The 22,668-nt window shown below is 46.7% G+C and overlaps 1 protein-coding gene across 2 annotated transcripts in view; it reads left to right on the top strand.

The window, feature by feature from the left end:
• Positions 1 to 22,668, top strand: part of LOC115095044 (dipeptidase 1-like) — a 74,627-nt gene that overhangs the window by 14,951 nt on the left and 37,008 nt on the right. For both annotated transcript variants that reach the window (XM_029608224.1, XM_029608225.1), the window contains exons 2-3: positions 21,571 to 21,697; positions 22,055 to 22,187. In XM_029608224.1, the coding sequence (XP_029464084.1) occupies positions 21,571 to 21,697; positions 22,055 to 22,187 (260 nt within the window). The remainder of the gene's footprint in view (positions 1 to 21,570; positions 21,698 to 22,054; positions 22,188 to 22,668) is intronic.

The following is a 22,668-nucleotide window of genomic DNA, read 5'->3' as shown; positions in this document are numbered from 1 at the left end:
GTTCCAGGTAATAGTTCTATGGCACAATCAAATGGGCGATGTTGCGGTAAAATCTCCACCTTTTTCTTAGAAAATACATCTGCAAATTCTGCGTAGGGAGCTGGAGGCGCAATGGACGTATGTGAAAGAGATATACTAGGTGCACATGGGGCCTTGAGGCAATTAGTAAAACAGAAGGGACTCCACTTTGCAATCTGTAAAGTGTCCCAGGGAATGACAGGAGAATGCTGTTGTAGCCATGGTAACCCCAGAATCATGGAATGGATGGCTTTCTCCAAGATCAGCAAAGAAATCTTTTCCAAATGCAGAACTCCAGTGTGAAGAGTGAGAGGGACCATAGAGGCTGAGATACTTCCTGGGAGAAATGTTCCTCGGATAGATGTAATACGTAAAGGAGACTTACGTGGGAGGATGGGAATTTGTAGTTGTTGAACAAGATCTGCCAGGATAAAGTTCCCAACTGCCCCAGAGTCAATGAAAGCAAGAGTCTCAAACGAACCACCAGGATATTCCAAAGTAATAGGTACAGTACATTGAGGAGCAGAGTTGACACAGCCTAGGAGCAGCTCCCCTCGACCTCCTAGGCTCTGGTGTTTTCCGGGCGTTCTTTACATTGGGCTAAAAAGTGACCCTTAGTACCACAGTAGAGACATAGACCCAAGGTTCAGCATCGTTGTCTCTCCTCTGCAGACAGTGGAGTGTGTCCCAACTGCATGGGCTCTTCTGTGGAAGCTTCAGAGCATGTTGTTCCTTGATTGGACACCAAGGTCATGGGTCTAGAGAATACGGGAGCTAGCAGCACGAAGCGTTGAAACGGACGACTCTCCTTAGCTCTCTGTTGCAGAAGGTGATCAATTCACCCAGCCAGATCTATAAGCCTATTGATATCATCCGGAATGTCGCGGGCTGCTAGTTCATCCTTAATTCGCGCCGACAAACCTTCAAGGAACACACCTCGAAGACTATCCTCTCGCCACCCAACTTCAAGGTCGAGAGTACGAAATTCAATGGCATAATCCGCTAAGGAGCGAGACCCTTGTCTTAATTGTAACAGCTCCGAAGTAGCGGTAGATAAGTGTGCCGGTTCATCAAAGGCCAGTTTAAAATTAGCCATGAACTGTGACAAATTGTTCAGCAGAGGATCATTTCGTTCCCACATGGGTGAGGCCCAAGACAATGCCTTCCCATCAAGCAAGGACATGATATAGGCTATCATCACAGAGTTTGTGGGGAACTGATTAGGTAGAAGAGAAAACCTGATGTAACATTGATTCAAGAAACCACGACAAGTCTTGGCCTCTCCGGAGTAGCGAGAAGGCGCAGGCAGATGAGTAGGCATACTGACACTCACCACTGGAGCGGGTAGAGGAACCCGAGGAGCTTCAGGAGGCGTGGCATCCAATCGATTGGCCAGACGTTCCACAGTAGCCGCAAGTACATCCAGGTAATGTTGCTGTTGCTGTAAGCGTTGAGCCATTCAGGGAATGGCCTGAAGACCAGGAAATTCCACCGGGTCCATGGCTTGGCAAACTGTTGCGAGCATAGTGGTGGACCCTTGGGCCGGCCTAACGGAGTGAGATGGTGTGAGAGGAAATACACTCCGCTGAAAGATGTAGGCTGGGAGACGGTGCCAAGCTGAACGTAGAACTGAAGTCTTCGCCCTGGAAGTCTGAGGACCCCCCGGGAGGAGCCCGTGAGATCCCGGACCACTGGGACTTAGGAGATCAAGAGAACTGAAGAGATGTCTTCATCCTGGAAGTCCGAGAACCTCCCGGGAGAAGCCCTTGAGGTCCTGGACCACTGGGACTTAGGCAATCAGAGGAAACTGAAGAGACGTCTTCACCCTGGAAGCCCAAGGACCCTCTGGGAGGAGCCCGTGAGGTCCCAGATCGCTGGGACTTAGATCAGTGAGAGGAAGATGGATGGATGTGACTAACCTTTGTTGATGCAAGCGGCAAGTGCGAAGGAACAAAACAAACCAGCGTCAGAAACCAAGAAAACAAGCAGAAAATCCTGAGCTGGAACTGAAGCTAAAAATCTGAAGCTGGAGTGAAACAAAATCAATAAAAAATGCTAATTGAAGATCCTGGTTAAGCAGATTTAAAACACTGCAGCTAGCACCAACAAGAACCTTGCTGCCAAGCAACTAAAATCAGTCAGACGCCAGGTTTAAATATTACCGGCGTCTGACGTCACTCCCAGGAACAGCCCACAGTCTGGCGAGAAAAGCCGTTCAAACCACCCCTCCCCACGCACACACGCATCCAAAAAGGGAGGAGCCAAGCCTCAAGGCTCGACGGCATCTCTCCCGTGAAGACGCCGCCGCAAGGCAGCCAGAGCAGGCCCAACCAGCAGCGGGTCCTGTCTCGATGCACTGGGGCAGGAGGAGAAGGCCCGAGCACCGGAACCCAACGTCGACACTCCGGGGACGAAGGTAAGGGTTTGGTCGCAAGACTTGCGACCGAGACCGCAACAGTTTGATTTCTGTGAGATAGATGGTTATTCTCTCGTAAGTTTCTTCCAGTGTATTCTGTATTGGAACCAGTATTTGAATGTCGTCAGCGTATAGGAAATGAGTCAGACCTAGGAGATCCAGTGTGTGACAAATTGGTAGAAGATAGATGTTGAAAAGTGTAATTGGCAGGGCAGATCCTTGTGGGACTCTTGTATTTAGGTTTACTTTATTCGATAGGTTGTTGTTGAATATTACTTGGAAACTTCTTTGTGATAAATAGGAGGTGAACCATTTTAGTATAGTACCCGTTGCCCTTATTTCGGACAGTCTGTTGAGTAAGATGGAATGGTTGACTGTGTCAAAGGTGGCTGATAAATCCATGAGGATTAATATGTAACTTAGTCCTTTAAGAACATAAGAAAATGCCATACTGGGTCAGACCAAGGGTCCATCAAGCCCAGCATCCTGTTTCCAACAGTGGCCAATCCAGGCCAAAAGAACCTGGCAAGTACCCAAAAACTAAGTCTATTCCATGTTACCATTGCTAATGGCAGTGGCTATTCTCTAAGGGGTAGATTTAAAAAATGTGCGCGATCGCGTACTTTTGTTCGCGCACCAGGCGCAAACAAAAGTACGCTGGATTTTATAAGATACGCGCATAGCCACGCGTATCTTATAAAATCCGGGGTCGGCACGAGCAAGGGGGTGCACATTTGTGCAAACTGCGCACGCCGAGCCCAGCGCGCGCTGCCTGTTCCCTTCGAGGCCGCTCCGATTTCAGAGCGGCCTCGGAGGGAACTTTCCTTCGCCTCCCCCCACCTTCCCCTACCTAACCCACCCCCCCCCGCCCCGGCCCTATCTAAAACCCCCCCTTACCTTTGTTGGCAGATTTACGCCTGCTAAAAGCAGACGTAAATCTGCGCGCGCCAGTGGGCTGCTGGCGCATCATCACCCAACCCGGGGGCTGGTCCAGAGGCCTCGACCACGCCCCCGGGCCGGCGCCACGCCCCTGAAACGCCCCCGAAACGCTGCGTCGTTTCGGGAACGCCCCCAACACGCCCCCTCCCCGTCCCTTTTACGAAGCCCCGGGAGTAAAAAAGAACTTTCTCCAATTAGTTTTAAATGTGCCCCATGCTAACTTCATGGAGTGCCCCCTAGTCTTTCTACTATCCGAAAGAGTAAATAACCGATTCACATCTACCCGTTCTAGACCTCTCATGATTTTAAACACCTCTATCATATCCCCCCTCAGCCGTCTCTTCTCCAAGCTGAAAAGTCCTAACCTCTTTAGTCTTTCCTCATAGGGGAGTTGTTCCATTCCCCTTATCATTTTGGTAGCCCTTCTCTGTACCTTCTCCATCGCAATTATATCTTTTTTGAGATGCGGCGACCAGAATTGTACACAGTATTCAAGGTGCGGTCTCACCATGGAGCGATACAAAGGCATTATGACATTTTCCGTTTTATTCACTATTCCCTTTCTAATAATTCCCAACATTCTGTTTGCTTTTTTGACTACCGCAGCACACTGAACCAACGATTTCAATGTGTTATCCACTATGACGGTAATCGTTTTGCCTTCTTTCCACCTTTCTTAATGTGTGGAATACATCTGGACTGTGCTTCTAGAATGGTATTTTTTAACAATGACCACGCCTCTTGGACATTTTTTACTTTTGTAGCTGCTCCTTTCAGTTTTTTTCTAACAATTTTTCTCATTTTATCAAAGTTTTCCTTTTGAAAGTTTAGCACGAGAGCCTTGGATTTGCACACTGTTCCTCTTCCAGTCATTAAATCAAATTTGATCATATTATGATCACTATTGCCAAGTGGCCCCACCACAGTTACCTCTCTCACCAAGTCCTGTGCTCCATTATTACTGCACTACCAATTTGGTAGTGCGGTAATAATGTCGAATCATATCATCTTTGGCTGCCTCCTACGCTGGGAATGCATAATACGTTTTACGCATCTCTCTTAAAAACTGTGGTCTTATCTTGGCTTGCTCAAAAGGCTCCTGAACCACTTCCACTCGTGGCTGAAACTGATACGATGTACAAGGTACATGAAGTCCTCGACGTTCGCCGTAGGGGTCGCCAGTGGGAATACCTCCTTTCTTGGGAGGGTTATGGACCCGAAGAAAATTCTTGGGAACCAACTCAGAACATCCTGGACAAAATCCTCCTCCTGAACTTTCATTGTGCCCATCGGGGCAAACCCCAACCTCCAAGAGGGGGGCGTAAAGGGGGGAGGTACTGTTACACATGCCGACCGCGGTAGACCCACGGCACGGCCCCCTCACCTTTCTACAGTGACTCCAGCTGGCGGCGGTGGGCCGTCAGCTCTGTCCTCGGGCCTCCCCCGGTGCCTCGGGCTCTGCCACAGTCCCCGGCGTTCCCGGTCCTGCTTCCACTTCTCGTCAGGCCTCTCCATGTGGCCCGCGGAGAGACGCTGCTACTCACGCCATGCCCCTCCCTAGGCGCGCGCACATCATTGATTCTTAAGTAGGGACCGCGGCGGGAACCTAGCTGCGGCCCCGGATAATGACGGCAACATAACTACAGTATTAAGCTCAGGCTCCGCTCCCTAGCATTGCCTTTGCAAAAGGTCTCCTCACTGGTCGAGTACTCGCTGCTTCCTAGAGATTCGTCTCTTCCCTGTGTTCCTGTTTCTCGCTGTTCCTGGTTCCTGTCTCTTCGTTCCTACCCTGCCTTATGCTTCGGATTGACTACATGGACTTTGACTTTGCTTTGCCTGACTTTGCCATTGATTATCTACAGACCCAGACCTCTGCTTCACCTGACTACGCTACAGCCTATCTCCAGACCCAGACCTCTGCTTCGCCTGACCACGTTCCAGCCTATCTCCAGACCCAGACCTCTGCTTCGCCTGACTACGCTACTGCCTATCTCCAGACCCAGAACTCTGCTTTGCCTGACTACGCTTTTGACCATCTCCGTGATCAGACCTTTGCCTTGCTTGACTACGCTCTTCACTATCTCCATGATCAGACCTCAGCCTTACTTGCCACTGCCTTCATATCGCTGCCAGCCCTGACTCAAGCCTAACATTGGATGCCTCTTCAGCTTACTCCCTGGACATGGTTTCTTCAGGCTCTGGCCTGCTTTTGCTCAAGTGCCCCCTGTCTGCCTTTGTTCCATTGGCGCCCAAGTTTCCAGGATATTACCCAGTCCGGAGTAAGACTGTACCATCTCTCACCTGCTGTCTCTGGGCTGAACCAATTCCTACTGCAACTACTTACAGAGGCCCACCTACGTCCTGCCGGCCCCGGCACCCAAAGGCTCAACCCGCGGGGAACGAGGGCCGGTATAGGTGAAGCTCCAGCAGCCTCTGTCTATCATCCCACTCTGCCTGTCGACGTCAACCCCACCTCGGCCCAATGGTCCACCTCCAACGCAACAAAAGAGAGCTATTTTGTCTGCTTTCTGGGGCTAAAAATTGAAAAAGGATAGCCAGTCCTCCTAGCCATTGTTAATTTCCCTCCCAGCCCCTCTATATACTCTTCCCTGGTCTCCTAGATAATTAGCTTCAGTTACCTCATCCCCAATTACTTAGTAGTTCATTATAGCCTAGATATAACCTATACTGTCATATTACTTGTAAAAATTGGTTTGCATATTCTACCTATTAATCTTTACTGGATAACACATACTTTTAATTCTTCCACCCTATTTAATATTTATATGCTCCCCCTTACAAACCTCCTCTCCAACCTTGGTATTACACACTTCATCTATGCGGATGATGTGCAAATCCTCATCCCCTTCACAAACTCCTTGCTCACCGCACTCCAAAACTGGAACACCATTTTCGCCTCCATAAACCAGCTCCTCACCGACATGCACCTAGCCCTCAATCCGCAAAAAAATGAACTCCTCCTCATCTCCTCTAGACATGCATCCATACCCATTCCCTCCTCTCTCCTTTCCCCCAACTTTCTCTCTGACACAAGAAACCTGGGTGTTATACTTGATAACCAACTAACCTTCAAACCATATATCAAATCTATCCTTAGCAGCTGCTATTTCAAACTACAAACCCTCAAAAAACTCAAACCCCTTCTCTATTTCTCTGATTTCCGTACGGTACTCCAATCTATAATTTTTTCAAAAATGGATTACTGTAACGCTCTCCTACTTGGACTCCCTGCTACCCACATCAAACCTCTACAACTCCTTCAAAACGCTACTGCACGCATCCTCACAAATGTCAATAAGAAAGACCACATCACTCCCACCCTCATTGATCTCCATTGGCTCCCCATTCACTCACGAATTATTTACAAGACCCTTACCCTCATCCACAAAAGTATTACTAACGAACATTACAACTGGCTAAACCCACCCTTCCTCCCTCGTACCTCCACAAGACCCACCCGTTCCTCTCTCCGTGGAACTCTTATTCCTCCCTCCATAAAATCCACAAGACTCATCTCCACCACCAATAGCGCTCTCTCCTTCGCAGGCCCCTCCCTTTGGAACTCTATGCCTCTTGACCTACGCTCCGAAACATCCACACCCACTTTCAAAAAGAAACTCAAAACCTGGCTCTTCCTCCAAGCATACCCCCAATCATCTTCATCATCTACTAACACCCTAACCTGTCCATCATCTCTCACCAACACCCCCCCATCAGACCCACACCCATCACCTACCCCCTCTAACCTCTAAGGAACTTCTATCCCTCACTTAACCTCCTGCATATAAAAAATGTTACCTAGTACAACCTCACACATAACCTCATTTCAACAGCTGTTGTTTTCACGCTTACACAATCCTATGTATAACCAGTGTACATATCAATTGTTCCTCGAATCCTTGTATATATCTTATCCTTATGTGTCTGTTATCACCCTCCCCCCGCCCCCTCCTTTGTCTCGACTACCCCTTTCCCTCACTCCCAAAGTTATTTAGTTACTTGCTCTGTTACTACGTTTATGTTACATACTGTTATCTGTAAAGGCTTTGCCTATATATCTTTTGGTTGTAAGTTACTTGTAAACCGGCATGATGTGCAAACGGTTGTCGGTATATAAAATTAAATAAATAAAATAAATAAATAAATTAGTTCAAGTACCTATTAAAAATCTTTTCTAGGGACTAACTGTACCTTTCCTTATCTTTAGGATTTTAATTAATCAGAGAGAATGGCTTTAATTAAATGTAATAATTCAATGTAATAATCTACAATCCGGTGGATTGCTTGATCAGATGCAGCAAGGATTCATCAGGGAAAGGTTCTATCAGACAAATCTAATTGATTTCTTTGATTGGGTGACTAGAGAACTGGATCAGGGAAGAGCGCTCAATGTAATTTACTTGGATTTTAGTAAAGTTTATGATACAGTCCCACATTGAAGACTCATCAATAAAATGAGAAGCTTGGGAGTCAGCTCCAAGGTGATGGCATGGATTACAAACTGGTTTACGGATAGAAGACAACGGGTGATGGGAAAGGGAACCTATTCTGAAGAGAGAATGGTGTTGTGGAGTGCCACAGTGATCGGTGTTGGGACCGTTTCTGTTCAACATCTTCGTGAGCGACATTGCGGAAGGAATAGAAGTTAAGTTTGTCTATTTGCAGATGATACTAAGATCTGCAACAGAGTGGACACTCTGGAAGGAGTAGAGAGAATGAGATGGGATTTAAGGAAGCTGGAAGAGTGCTCAAAGATATGGCAGCTGGGATTCAATGCCAAGAAGTGCAGAGTCATGCATCTGGGGTGTGGTAATCCGAAAGAACTGTATGCGTTGGGGGGTGAAGGGCTGATGTGCATGGAGCAGGAGAGAGACCTTGGGATGATAGTGTCTAGCGACTTGAAGTAGTGGAAGCAATGTGACACGGCGATAGCCAAAGCCAGAAGAATGCTAGGCTGCATAGAAAGAGGAATATCTAGTAAGAAAAGGGGAAATGATAATCCCCTTGTACAGGTCCTTGGTGAGGCCTCACCTGGAGTACTGCACTCAGTTCTGGAGACCGTATCTCCGAAAAGACAGAGACAGGATGGAGGCGGTCCAGAGAAGGGCGACCAAAATGGAGAGGTTGAAGAACCTGAATATGTATACAATGGAGGAGAGGAGGAAAAGGGGTGATATGATACAGACTTTCAGATACTTGAAAGGTTTTAATGATCCATGGCCATCCACAAACCTTTTCCATTGGAAACAATTTAGTAGAACTAGGGTTCATGATTTGAAACTCCAGGGAGGAAGACTTAGAACTAATGTCAGGAAATATTTCTTCATTGAGAGGATGGTAGGGCCTGGAATGCCCTTCCGGAGGAAGTGATGGAGACGAATACTGTAAAGGATTTCAAAGGGGCTGTTGTGTACTGGTGGTTTAGTGTGCCCATGGGCCTCAGCCCGACCCAGGCCATCCAGGGCCGAGCCAAGGGTTGACGGTGGCCCCGCATGGCTGACGGTCTACCCTCCGCCAGGCCGGCAAGCTCCCATGGCCAAACATCCGAGGATGTTGGAAGGTGAATGGTCCTCCGACCATTCCGGGCCCTTTCGGACCTGCTGCGAGCAGCATGGAGCAGCAGGCCTGGCCTGAGGTTGAGGGCAGACGGGCCTTGACATGAAGACATGAAGATTGATGCAACGGCATCACATAGCACGAAGACTTGGGTTGATGCGACGGCATCCATGACACGAAGACTAGGGGTGATGCGACGGCATCCATGGCACGAAAGACATGGGTTGATGTGACAGCATCCACGGCACGAAGACTAGGGTTGATGCGACGGCATCCATGGCATGAAGACAAGGGTTGATGCGACGGCATCCATGGCATGAAGACAAATGGCTGATGCAACAGCATCCTTGACAAGACATCCAAAGAAGCAACACAAGGCATGGACATTGGCACTGTCTCTCAGGGAGCCCTACTCAGGCCACCCGCGGGACTGAGTCACGGACCATCCTGTCCGTTACGCGCCCTACACAGCCCCAAGGCTGGTCACGGACCACGACGGGAGTGGGACAGCACAGGAAGACACATCCAGGACATGACGGCCCAGGAGCACAGGACAACCATCCACCGGCAGGCAGTCCACCCAGGAATACTGCATCTGAGGGACCCCCGGTCTACCGGTACCAGAAGGCTCGAGAGCGAAGACGAGGCGTGGCATCGGGAAGCACATCCGGGAAGGCAGGAACACCAGGACGTAAAGAACGAAGACACCTGGACATGGACCTCAGGCACGGAGACAAGACATGGCATGGCAAAGCATGACGAGACAAGATGACATCACGGTGAGGAGCTCCACAAGATGAGAAGACCTTACAACGGCTCTGACAGGCAGGAGCCTCCAGAGCGAAGACTCGACGATGATGCAAGGCACTGGAACAATGAACGGAGCAGCCCTTTATAGGGCTGGAAGCAGGAAATAGTCCCAAGGTGGGGCCCAGAAACTTCCTGTGTCTGGCCCTTTAAATATAAGAAGAAGACGCGGCCGCGCGCCTAGAGAGAGGAAGCAGAGGCTGTGCAGGACCATGGCTAGCGGCCTGCACAGCGTCTGTGTGTCAGACATTAGCAAAGGCAGGGCTGAGCCTGAGCGCAGGCTCCAACGTCGGCAGCAGCTCCAGCCGCTGCGGGAGGCCCCGGGGGCGGCTCCAGTCGCTACTTGAGCCCGGGGCTGCGGCCTTAGCGCCGCGAAGAAGCGGATGACGTCGGGGCGGTCCCAGCCCCGAGGAAGGCTGCGGCTCCGGCCGCGGAGCTGAAGATGAAGCAGGGCGGCCTCCTGGCCGCGTGGGCAGGCCGACAGCGGCGTCCTGCCGCGTCGGCGAAGAAAAGGCTGCGAGGGTAAGTGGCCTGCTCGCGGGGGGACCCACGGGCAGCGCTAGTTCATAACAGGGGCATGGGATAAACACTGTGGATCCCTAAAGGCTAGAGGATGGGAATAAATAAAAAAAAGCTTGGGGGTAACCTGCACAGAGCAGCAGTTACTACCTTAGGAAGCTTGCTGGACAGACTAGATGGACCATTTTGGTCTTTTTCTGCCGTCATTACTATGTTACTATGTTAGATCTCACTGCTGAATTTGGGGTATGTTACAAGGCAACTCTATGGTATAATGCTAACATGAAAATATTCTCCAATATTTGTCATATCAAGCAGTTTTCAATCTGGAGGTAGAGAGTGTTCATTTTGTTAAGTTTGGGGGTCGGTGGGCTGCCAACCCAAGCAGCTGGATGTCATCGGCCTCTGAGCACTGTGCCTTTTCCTAGGTACATGTGCATGCCTCTTGCCGGTACTTAAAGGGATCTTGATGGGAAATCCCCTGTGGCCCTTATTGATAATGTCAGCAACCACATTCTATAACAGGGCAATGCTCCAGACACAACAGGTTCTCAACTTCCACGCTCTGTAACAGGTCCAGCTACTTCCAGTAGTGCGAGTTGCTTCCCAGCATCCTATCTTCATTCCAACTTTGTCTTCAGTCTTTGTTCCAGCCTTGTTTTCAGTCCTCATCCAGCTGTCCTGGTCTTCATCCTGCTGTCTTCAGGTTGTCTCCTGTCTTCATTCCAGTCCATCATCATTGCTCGCTTGTTCTTGCCCTTGCTTGCCTGCCTGTTCTATCCGTCCCTCTTCTCCTCCCTTGGATGGATACCTGGTTTGACTTTAGCCTGGACCTCGGATATGACTGACTGCAACCTGCCTATGACCCTAGCTGACCACAAACCAACCCTTCTGCCATCAGCAGATACCCGATCTAAGTCCTGCTGGCCTCAGCCCCCAAAGGCTCAATCCGAGGGCAATGAGGCCTGGTATAGGTGAAGGTCCTGATGGGTCTCCGCCTCATCTGTGTCCACCTGCCGACAGTGGGGACATGTAGGGTTCCTCCTTGCAGGTAGTGTCAATCCTGCCTCAGCCCAAAGGTCTACAGATATAACAGGTTGCTGAGGCCATGGACTCGGCGGACTTGACTTTGCTGCAGGCCATTCCTGGCATATCTCACAGGCTGTAAGGTCAACAAGGCACCCTGGAATATTTGACTGCTGTAATGGACTGGTTATCTTCTCGCCTGGATGCACTGACCACTCCCTTGGTACCACCCACACCAGAACCGCCGCCTCCTGCAGCATCTAATTGGCCCATTCCTCAGCTGCCATCTCCACCTCGGTATTCCCGGGACTCCAAGAGGTGTCAGGGATTCCTGAACCCGTGCAGAATACACTTCCAATTACAGGCTCTGCCATTCCTAGTGGATCAGGCTAAAATCACATACATCCTGTCTCTGCTTCATGGAACAGCACTAGCATGGGCGTCTCCCCTCTGGAAATGAAGGGATCTCTTATTGCGCAATCTGTTTGGCCTCTGTTGGAAACAGGATGCTGGGCTTGATGGACAATTTCTTATGTTCTTATGTACAATAGTTCATGGAGCAGTTTCGCACTGTCTTCGAGGAGCCAGGTTGTACAGCAGCGATGGCTTCCGATCTGCTCCACCTCTGCCAAGGCTCCCAAACTCTAGCTGAATATCCGGTGGAATTCTGGACATTGGCGTCCATTCTGGCTCCCCAATTACTTCTACTGTCACACTGAAATTGAGCTCAACTCGTTTTGTCACTTAGGCTTTCGTGGATTCTGGTCCCAAAGGACATTTTTTATTAAAGGAATTAGTCAACAAAATCCAGATTCCCACCGGCCAGAGGACTACTCCTTTGGTAATCTCTTCTGTCTATGGAGACACATTGCCAGGCCAAGTCACCCTGACCATAGTATCTGTGGCACTGCCTTCCTGCACATGGAAAAAAACAGCCTTCTTATAATCTCCAGGGCATCCATCCTATCATCCTGGCTCTGCCATGGCTCCAGCAGCATCAACCACACTTTGACTAGTCTGCCTTACAACTTGCCTGATGGGGCCATGGGTGTGCAGAGTCCTACCTTGTCCACTGACCATGGCATTCTTAATCCAGGGACTTCCTCCTCAACATGCTGATTACAAGGATGTCTTCTCTAAAAAAAATAAAAATAAAAAAAAAAAAAGCAGAAGTTTTACCTCCTCATCATACGTACAACTACGGCATTGAACTCATTCCAGTGGCCACGCCTCCACACAGACAGGTTTATCCCCTGTCTCTTCCAGAAACACAGGCCATATCTGCTTACATTCAGGAGAATATAGAACGGAGATTTATCCACCCTTCTTGTTTTCTGGCAGGAGCTGGGTTCTTCTTCATTGCAAAAAAAGATGGATCACTCAGGCAGTGCATAGCCTACCATGGCTTGAACGCCAACACTAAGAAGAACTGTTATCAATTACCTATAATAACGGATCGCTTCGACTACCTACAGGGCACCAAGATACTCACAAAAGTTGGACCTCCAGGGTTTATACAACCTCATCTGCATCAAAACCGGTGATGAATGGAAAACAACATTTAACAAATGTGATGGATACTGAGTATATGGTAATGCCCTTTGGGCTTTGCAATGTCCTGGCGGTTTTCCAGAAAAAGGTCAAAGAAATCTTTTGCGATCTGCTATATACTTCATTAGTCATATACTTTGGATGACATATTGATCTCTTAAACCCTGAATTTCCACCAGAGAGACATTTGTATCATCCTGCAAAACTTGCGAGAGAATAATCTCTAATCCAAACTGGAAAAATGTCTCTTTGAGGAGAAGGAACTCCCCTTTCTTGGGTACAGAGCATCACAAGATGGATTTTTGATTGATTCTGACAAGATAAGAGCTATTATGGACTGATCTATCCTGACTGGACTTCGGGCCTTGCAAAGGTTCCTGGGGTTTGCTAATTATTATTGTTAGTTTATTCCAAATTACTCCTCCCTGTAGCCCCACTTACTGCCCTTACCTGTAAGGGCGCCAGCACCAAAGATTGGCTGCCCGAGGGTATCAACGCATTCCAACAGTTAAAGAAGGCCTTTGCTGACAACTCTTGCCTATGGCACCTGGACTCTACATGACTCTTCATGGTGAGGTAGATGCCTCTATGCTGGGGGTAGGGACTGTCCTCAGCCAACACACTCCAAAAGGGGATACTCCGCTCATGTTCTTTTTTTTTCTAAGAATTTCTCCCCAACTGAACACAATTACAGCATTAGAGATCAAGAGCTTCTGGCTGACAACTAGCTCTTGAGGAATGGCACCACCTGCTCGAAGGAGTTCAACATCATGTTACAATATACATGGAGCTCAAGAATCTTGAACACCTACATCAAGCTCAGCAACTTAATGAAAGATGGGCCTGTTGGTCTTTATTCTTTGCTCACTTTGACTTTGAACTATGGTATTGCCCAGAGATCAAGAACCAATGGGCATGTGCCCTTTCTCGCTCCTTCCAGACTGAGAATGTTCAAGAACCTCCCAGGCCCATCAGTGATCCTGCTAAGATACTTCTGGCCACTTTGGTACCTGTCCCTCCAGGGAAGATGCTCGTACCTTCCAGATTGCATGAGAAAGTGCTGAAATGGGCCTACATCTCCCATGTCACAGGTCACTCTTGATGAGCAAGAACACTTGAACTGCTTCAATGACACTACTGGTGGCCCCAGATGAAGCAAAACGTCAAGGCATTTGTTGACCTATACCCCACTTGCACACAGCAAAAAGCACTGCATGGCTGACCCTGGGGGCTGTTACAGCCATTGCCAGCCCCCAGGGAACCCTGGACCCACATGTCCACGGACTTTATCGTGGACATCCCCATCTCTAATGGCGCCACTGTAATATGGGTGGTGATTAATCATGTCTCCAAGACAGCACACTTTGTCCCATTACCTGGCCTTCCTTCTGTTCTGTAATTATTACGTCTCTTCATCCTGCACATTTTTCGCCTACATGGACATACTCTTGGATACAGGAGTGCAATTATCTATGCGGTACTGGCTATCCCTCTAAAAAAGGTTGGGCATCACACTCGACTGCACAATGGCCTACCACCCACAAGGCAACAGGCAAGCAGAGCGAACCAATTTGTACCCTCAAGACCTTCATTTGCTCATATATTAACAAATGCCAGGACAACTAGTCCACCCTTCTACCTTGGGTCTGAATTCTCTTATAATAACTACATCAACACAGCCATGGGCTCCTCGCCCTTCCACTCGATTTATGGGAAACAGCCTCTATCTCCTCTGCCATTGCCTGTGACAATTCCATCATTGGTGGCTCAGCTCTCTGCCCAAGAATTGCATGAACTATGGGACCAGACCAATTAGTTACTTGAGAAAGCCGCCGCCCAAGCCAAGAGAATGGCAGATGCCCATAGAAGGGCAGCTCTCCAATTCAAGATAGGGAAAAAGGTCTGGCTCAGTACCCTCCATTTACGTCTACGACTTCCATCCATACACTTGGCACCACACTGTATTGAGCCTTTTTCTGTACTGCAGGAAGTGGGCTCTGTCACTTATCAGCTAAGGCTACTACCCATGTTAGGGATTTTTAACGAGTTCCATGTTGCATTAATTAAGCCAGTAGTGCTTTCATGGCCCTCCTGAGTATTGTCTGAACTTCAGGAAGTCATTGCTCTTGGAGATGATGTATACGAAGTCCTGGATTCCCACTGGAGGGGAAAAAGTTCAAGTACTTAATTTCTTGGAAAAATTATGGCCCTTAGGAAAATTCATGGGAGCCATCCTCCAACATCTTGGGACACCAATCTTTTGAAGGCTTTCATCAATGTTACCCCAAGAAACCCAAAGCCTCAGAGAGGGGGTTTAAGGGGGGGCGGGGGTACTGTTACATTTGGGAGTCTGCAGGCTGCACCCAGGCCCTATAAAAGGGCAACGCTCCAGACACAGCTTGCCTCAGCAACAGGTATGACTATTTCTAGTAGGGCGTCTTGCTTCCCAGCATCCTGTCTTCATTCCAGCCTTGTCTTCAGTCCTCGTTCAGTTGTCCTGGTCTTTGTCCTGCTGTCTTCAGGTTGTCTCCTGTCTTTGTTCCAGTCCATCATCATTGCCCACTTGTTCTTACCCTTGCTTGCCTGCCCTGTTTATTCATCCCTCTTCTCCTCCCTCAGATGGATACCTGAATTTATGTTGGCCTGGATACGACTAACCACTGCCTACTTCTGACCATTGCCAGGACCTCGGTATGCCTGACTGCCACCTGCCTATGACCCTAGCCAAGGTACACAAAGGCTGAGCCTGAGGAAAGCGAGGGCTGGTATAGCTGAAGGTCCTGATGGGTCTCTGTCTCGTCTGGGTCCACTTACTGATTGTGTAAACCTGCAGGACTCATTCCTGCAGGTAGTGTCAATCCTGCCTAGACCCAAGGGTCCACAGATACAACACATTCAGCAGGCTTTTACTGTACATTCATGTTAAACACTCAGTCTGAGGTCCTTCTAGATTGTTTTACTCTGTGATTTGGTATCAGAACTTCCCTATCATCCCAGATAGGCAATCCATCCCTCTAATGCCCTTAGATTTACTGATTTAGGGCTTGGGGGGAGCAAGATGGCCGCCGAGTGAAAGGCTGCGAAGGACGCTCGCTCCGTGATTTCTTAGAAAAAAAATTTGCTTTACAAGAATGCCACATTCAAAAAGAAAAGCCAAGCTCCGAGAGGCGATAGTTTCATCTTCATCGCCGATCTCTGAAGCTGGCCAGACACGGATTGAAACTTTCTTCGCAGCCGAGTCAGCAGGAAAAATGCCGGTGGAAGCAGCCGCTGCAAACGCTGATTTCGGGCGGATCTCGGCCTTGCTGGCTGAAGAAGTCACCCTTAGTCCCGGCGCTCCGATAACCCCCCCCCTCCCCGATTCCGTCTGAAGCCGTGCTTGGAGGGGTGAGTACACCCGAATTACAATTAATGCCTGGAACTCTTGCATTTGAAAACATTATGAAGAGTAACTTACCCCAAGCCAGTAAAGACGAGGAAGAAAATGCTATCAGGGAGATAGCGAGTGGGGAAACTATAGGGGGGGAGAAAGGCTCAGAGGCCTCTATTGGGAATGTACACCCCTGCTGAATTGCCGAAGATGATAACACTGGAATCGCTGTGGCATGCAATAAAAGGCCTGGAGAAGGCAGTTATGGACTTGACAAATATTACAATCTAATAGTAAAATACTGAATCTTGAGAAAAATTTAATGGAACATACAAATACCTTACAAGGAATGGAACAACGTATGGAGAAAGTGGAAAAAGCTCAATTTGAGACCATGAGAGTAGAGAATATAAGCGTGAAGAAACTAGAGAACTTGGAAAATCAAATTAAATATCTGAACCTTCGGGTTTTGAATTTCCCATACATAAAAGAGATATCTGCATACGATATGCTGAAGGAGTATATGATAAAGATTCTGAAGATTCCATCTGAGGGATTACCAGTGATTTCAAAAGTATACTATTTACCGAATAAGGAAGAAAAAGGGAAAGAACCACCTCAGGAAGAAGAAAATGTATTGAATTTGACTCAGATTCTGGAAATGTCCACTGAAACAGAAGTTAAGAGAAGAATGACCTTATTTCTTCAATGTACTTTCCCTTCAGATAGGGATCTTATATTAAAGAGATATATGAGAAATAGAGAGGTAGTATATTATGGGAGTAAAATCTGGATATATCCGGACATATCTCGAATGACACAAGAGAGACGTAAGAAATTTTTGGCATTCAGGTCTGATGTTGTGGCCAAGGGCTCTAGTTTTAGTCTGAGGTATCCCAGCAAATGTGTAATTAAGCATTTAAATGTGAAATATATTTTCTTTGAACCTGCCCAATTACAGAGGTTTCTTGAGCCTAGTAACCCCCAGAACCTGTAGTTATCATAGCTAATATAGAAGTTTCTGTTGCATTCTCACGACGGTCAAAATACTTTTGCAAAATATGTAAAAATTCCTTGTAAACCGCCATGTTTAATGTCTCCCCCAATTTCTTGGAAAAGTAGATAAAAATGTTATGAATGACTGAGTAAGAGATGAAAAGTCTTATTGTTTAAAAATTATATGATGGATGTTAATCTACGCATTGTATTATATTTGCTGGAAGTGAATATTGAAAATTAATAAATATTAAATTAAAAAAAAAAAAAAAGATTTACTGATTTATCTCAGATAACAAGCTTGAGAAGAAACACATTCTTGATAACAGATATTGATTTCAAGCATATTTCCACGCTATTTTAAGTTCCTTCTCTGGGTTTTCTGTTGTGGGAGTGGGGGATTCTATTGGGGCTGGTCTCTGGACTTCTTCAGTGACTCTCGATACCTGCAGGAGACCTTTGTAGTTGCCAGAGATTGCAGGGATCATTCTTTGTTTAATAAACAATCAATTTTCTCTAATACAAAACAAAATACTAAAATATGAACATAATTGACCTCCAGAGATGCATTAAAAACGAAGACCTCCAGATTCAGCCAGTCATAGTAATATGGTAACATAGTAAATAATGTCAGATACAGACTAGATTGGGCCATGCAATTTGCCCAGTTGCGATTTTTTCCGCATTGAATAGATAATATCCTAGTAATGATGGCAGAAAAGGACCAAATGGTCCATCCAGTCTGTCATCATTACTACAAATTCCCAAATATAATCCAACATCAACTCTACCCTGGCTCACAGCCCTTTTTCCACCACCCTCCTTATCCATCCCAAACTTGCTCTCCACTACTCTTTCTGCTTAGAAGTCATATCAGGTCTTCTCATTTTTTACAAGGCAAATACATAATAGAAGTGATATGATATAAAATAAAGATACTTTAGCATTTATTTCTAATTTTAGATTTCTAAAGCCCCTTATCCAATCGGATGCTCCAAGTGGTTACAACAAATAATATAATAAAAATAATATTGGACAAATAATTTTAATACAAGATAAGAATAAAAATCACATAAACATCAAAACTAAACAAAGACATAACAAGAATATTAAAAATCCAAAAACATCAAAACAGTTGCTAAAAATCTAATGAAAACTATTAGAAAAGCTAAAGGAAGCTAACTCCCTGCAGATCATAGGTTAGCTCTTAAGTCAAGCAAAGGTTTTTGGATTGTAAAGAATCCTAAAAACTCCTTTCTTATGAAATGTTATTACAAACCTCCGACCCCTCTCATATTTAACCATGGGCTCTCCATGTTGGTTCGGAAGCCCTCTGCTGTTTTAGATTGTAAGTGCCTCTGCATGCAGGTTAACCAGGTGCTTTATACCATCCTCTCTTCCACTAGGGATCTTTTGTGCTGAAAATTCCATTACCATTTTCATCTTCTCTACTAGGCATCCATGGCATGCATTCAACATCCTTTCTGTGAAAAAATATTTTCTGACATATTACTGCATCTGTCCCTTTAGAGCCTCATGTTGTCATCTCTTGTTCTATAATATTTCTTCCTCTAAAAGGTTTTGTTTCTTATGCCTGGTTTATAGTTTTGTGGGATTTCAATGTCTCTATTATATCCCCCATCTCTCTTTTCCTTTAGGGTATACATATTTAGGTTTCTAAGTCTCATCTCATATGACTTTTGTTGCAGACCTCAACCAGTTTGATAGCATTTCTCTGGACTGCCTCCAGTCTCTTTATATCCTTTTGGAGCAATGTGTGTATCTTTCATTGAAATACAGTTTCAGAAAAACAGAACCTACTCCCAAGCTGCACAGTTTATTCATAGGTCTCCTATGGGGGACAGCATCAGATGCTTTGCTGGAATCCAGAAAAACCACATGCAGTACATGGCCTTGATCTAAGTCTCCAGCCTCCCAAATGAAGAAATTCATCTGGTTCATTTGACACAGTCTCCCTCAGGTAAAACCATGCTATCTCGGATTCTGCAACCCCCATTCTAGATTCCAGATCCTTCACAGTCCTTCAGCCGAGTCTCCATTATTTTTCCAGCCATCAAAGAAACACTAACCGGCCTGTAGTTTCCTTTCCAACCTCCACTGTTACCACTTTTGTAAATAGGCACAACATCCATCCTTCTCCAATCCTGTGGGGCCACGTCTGTTCCTAAATATCTATTGAATACATCCTTCAATGGACCAGCCAGAACTTCTCTGAGATCCCTTAATATCCTGGAATGTATCCCATTGTGCCCCATGGCTTTATCCACTTTCAGTTTTGCTACTTCCACACAAACATACTTTTCCATAAATGCTGTGGTATGCACCCCACTCTCATGTGTATTCTTAGTAACCATCAGTGGCCCTTCTCAATTTCCTCCTTCAGTCAAGCTGAATGGCAGTATTTGTTTAGCATTTCCCTTTTCAGGTTTCCCTTCATACATTTCTCCTCATCTCTTCTGATCTAACAATTCCACCTCTGTCCTTCCTCCTTTCACTGACAAATCCGAGAAAATGTTGCTTTATTAGTTTCCCTATTTTTTTCCTCCTACTCTCATTGATTTTTGCATCCTGACTTCTTTCCTCATCTCTTTCAGCCTCTCCAGGCATTCTTTCATGTCTTCTTCTTTTTGAGATCTTTTATACATTTTGAATACTATTCTTTTTGACCATACATTTTCAGCCACTTTTTATGAAAACCACACCTGTCTCTTTTTCCTCTTTTGTTTACTTTGTAAATATAAAGATTTGTTGTTCTTTCTGTATCCCCTTTCTGTCATTTCATCTCCCTGCTCTCACCCTTCCAGCGCCTCCTTAAGGTACTTCCCAATTTCACCAAAGTTAGTATTTTTGAAATCCAGAACTTTCATTCAGTGACTCCTCTCAACTGGGGCCATTATATCAAACCATACTGCCTGATGATCTCTGGTGCTCAGATGGGCACCTACCTGGACATTAGAGATGCTTCCTCCATTTCCTAGTAGCAGATCTAGGAACAACCCCCCTTCCCTCATGGTTTTCTATTACCTTGAAGGGAGTCCAAGATCTCTCTACTTTTAGCAAAGCCCACAGACTCCCACCAACATTCCCATCACTTCTCCCCTTCATTATTTTGTTAGGAAGTCTTTGACCAGATCTCTGTTCAGTTCTTAACCTAGATTCAGAGGTCTGTAGAGCATGCCAATGTAGATGGAAGTGCCTCCTCCTGCATTTGAGTTGCATTGATATTTTGTTTTTGCATAAAGAGCTATTCCTCCTCCTTTTCTGTCAACACTATCCTTCCTAAACAGATTCCAGTCTGGTAGGGCCGTATCCTCTTCAAGGGACTCAGTGAACTGTGTCTCCATGATAGCAACAATATCCAGGTCTGCCTGCAGATCTGGAATTTTTTTGCCTAGAATATGAGCATTTCTGCTCGCAGGAGCCCTCCAAGCTATGTTTCCTTGGCATGTCTACACTCCATTAAACTCATATCTCCTCCCTCATCTACCCAGTTGCTCAAGAGCAGACTAATGAGCTCCTCCACGTTTCTGATTTCCTTGCAGTCTTTGTTTGAATGGTGTGGGGGGACATCCTCAATCAACTGGCTTCCTTATTTAAAAATTCTAATATTCTGTCTGCCCTAATCCAACATTGTTGTTCTGGGGGGATTACAATAATCACATTCATAATTAAAACACAAAAAGTACAAAACTTTCAAAACACAAATATAAAATAGATGGTTAAAAATAAAACTAAGCAACCTAACAGTTCAGTGATAGGCCTCTGCTCGGGAAGCAGATTTCTGGTCCAAGCTCTTCTGCCTGGCACTGCACAACACTGCACTAAGCCATCAGGATGGCCTAAAGCACAGTTTAATTGGATGTCAAGCACTGCCCTGTGCTGGGCCAGAGTACAATAATTTGCGCTTTGTTATTAAAAGGTCAGTCCTGAATAGCCTGCATCATTTGCAAAGCACCATGGCACTTTTCACCCATATGCAAACATTGCAGCAAAGTGCTAGCACTAAATGCACCTGTGTTTTGTGTGGATGGCTGAGAGGGAGCCAAATAGCATGTATGTGTATGTAAAAATTGAGTGCAAGCCAACTTAGCATCAGTGAGGTTAAAACCAGTCAAGGGGCTAAAAGAAATCTGAGCTCTGAATAGTTAGGTAGGAATAAAGAGCACTGGGATAGCACAATTTGAATCTGCGAGAAGTGAGCAGGACTACTTCGAGAAGCGAGCAGGACTACAAGTACTAGAATGCCGACAGCTGGCAGTTTCTGAAATTGGATAGGGATGTGAAGTCTCTTCTGCTTTCAGTGACCTGAGTGAATTTCTTTCTTCTGCAGACACAATGACCTCCCTTGGCAACTGCTGAAACAGTTTAACAACAGGCTGAGTGAGGTGGACCTATGCAAACTCAACAACACTCACACCAACATCCCTAAACTGAAGGCTGGACACGTGGGGGGGCAGGTCAGTATCATAGGTGGGGGAAAGAGACTAGGTCTATGTACTGGGTGGGAGGCGCTGAGGGCCATAGCACTGCACAGGAGGGACAGGAGTATACCCTCAACATGCATGTGAGGGAGCAGGGCCATAGCACTGAATAGAGGGTCGGGAGTATACATGTGATAGAGCAGGGCCACAGCAGTGTGCAAAAGGGACAGGAGTTTACTCACAACACACATATGAGAGCACGACTTCAGCACTGCCCAGGAGGGAAAGGAGTACACGTTCAAACTATATAAGAGAGAGATCGGGGGATAATTCTTGGTCCTGCGTTTTCCCTGTAGTTCTGGCTCTGACAGGCCTTCCTCTCTCTCTTTGTAGTTTTGGGCTGCTTATGTGCCCTGTGACACGCAGAATAAAGATGCAGTAAAGCGCACCCTGGAACAGATCGATGTCATTTGGCGAATGTGTGCAAAGTACCCAGAGGTTTTTACCTGTGCCAAGAGCAGCTCAGGTGAGTGTAGAGGAGATAGACACGCGGTACTTGGAGAGCTGCTCAGGTGAGAGTGAGAAGGATGGACAGGCAGTACTTGGAGAGCTGCTCAGGTGAGAGTGAGAAGGATGGACAGGCAGTACTTGGAGAGCTGCTCAGGTGAGAGTGAGAAGGATGGACAGGCAGTACTTGGAGAGCTGCTCAGGTGAGAGTGAGAAGGATGGACAGGCAGTACTTGGAGAGCTGCTCAGGTGGGTGTGGGAGGTATGGACAAGTGGTACTAGGAGAGTATCTCAGGTGAGTGTGGGAGGGATGGACTAGCAGTACTCAAAGAGTGGCTCAGGTGAGTGTAAGATGGATGGAGAGACAGTAATGGGATAGTAGCTCAGGTAAGTGTGGGAGGGCTGGACAGAAGGTATTGGGAGAGTAGCTCAAGTGAATGTGGGAGGGATGGACTGGTGATACTGGGAGAGCAGCATGGGTGAGTGTAGGAAGGATGGAC

Source organism: Rhinatrema bivittatum, chromosome 7, assembly GCF_901001135.1.
Source record: "Rhinatrema bivittatum chromosome 7, aRhiBiv1.1, whole genome shotgun sequence".
NCBI lineage: Eukaryota > Metazoa > Chordata > Amphibia > Gymnophiona > Rhinatrematidae > Rhinatrema > Rhinatrema bivittatum.
The sequence above is the reverse complement of the archived record's forward strand: the minus strand, read 5'-3'. Positions and strand labels throughout refer to the sequence as shown.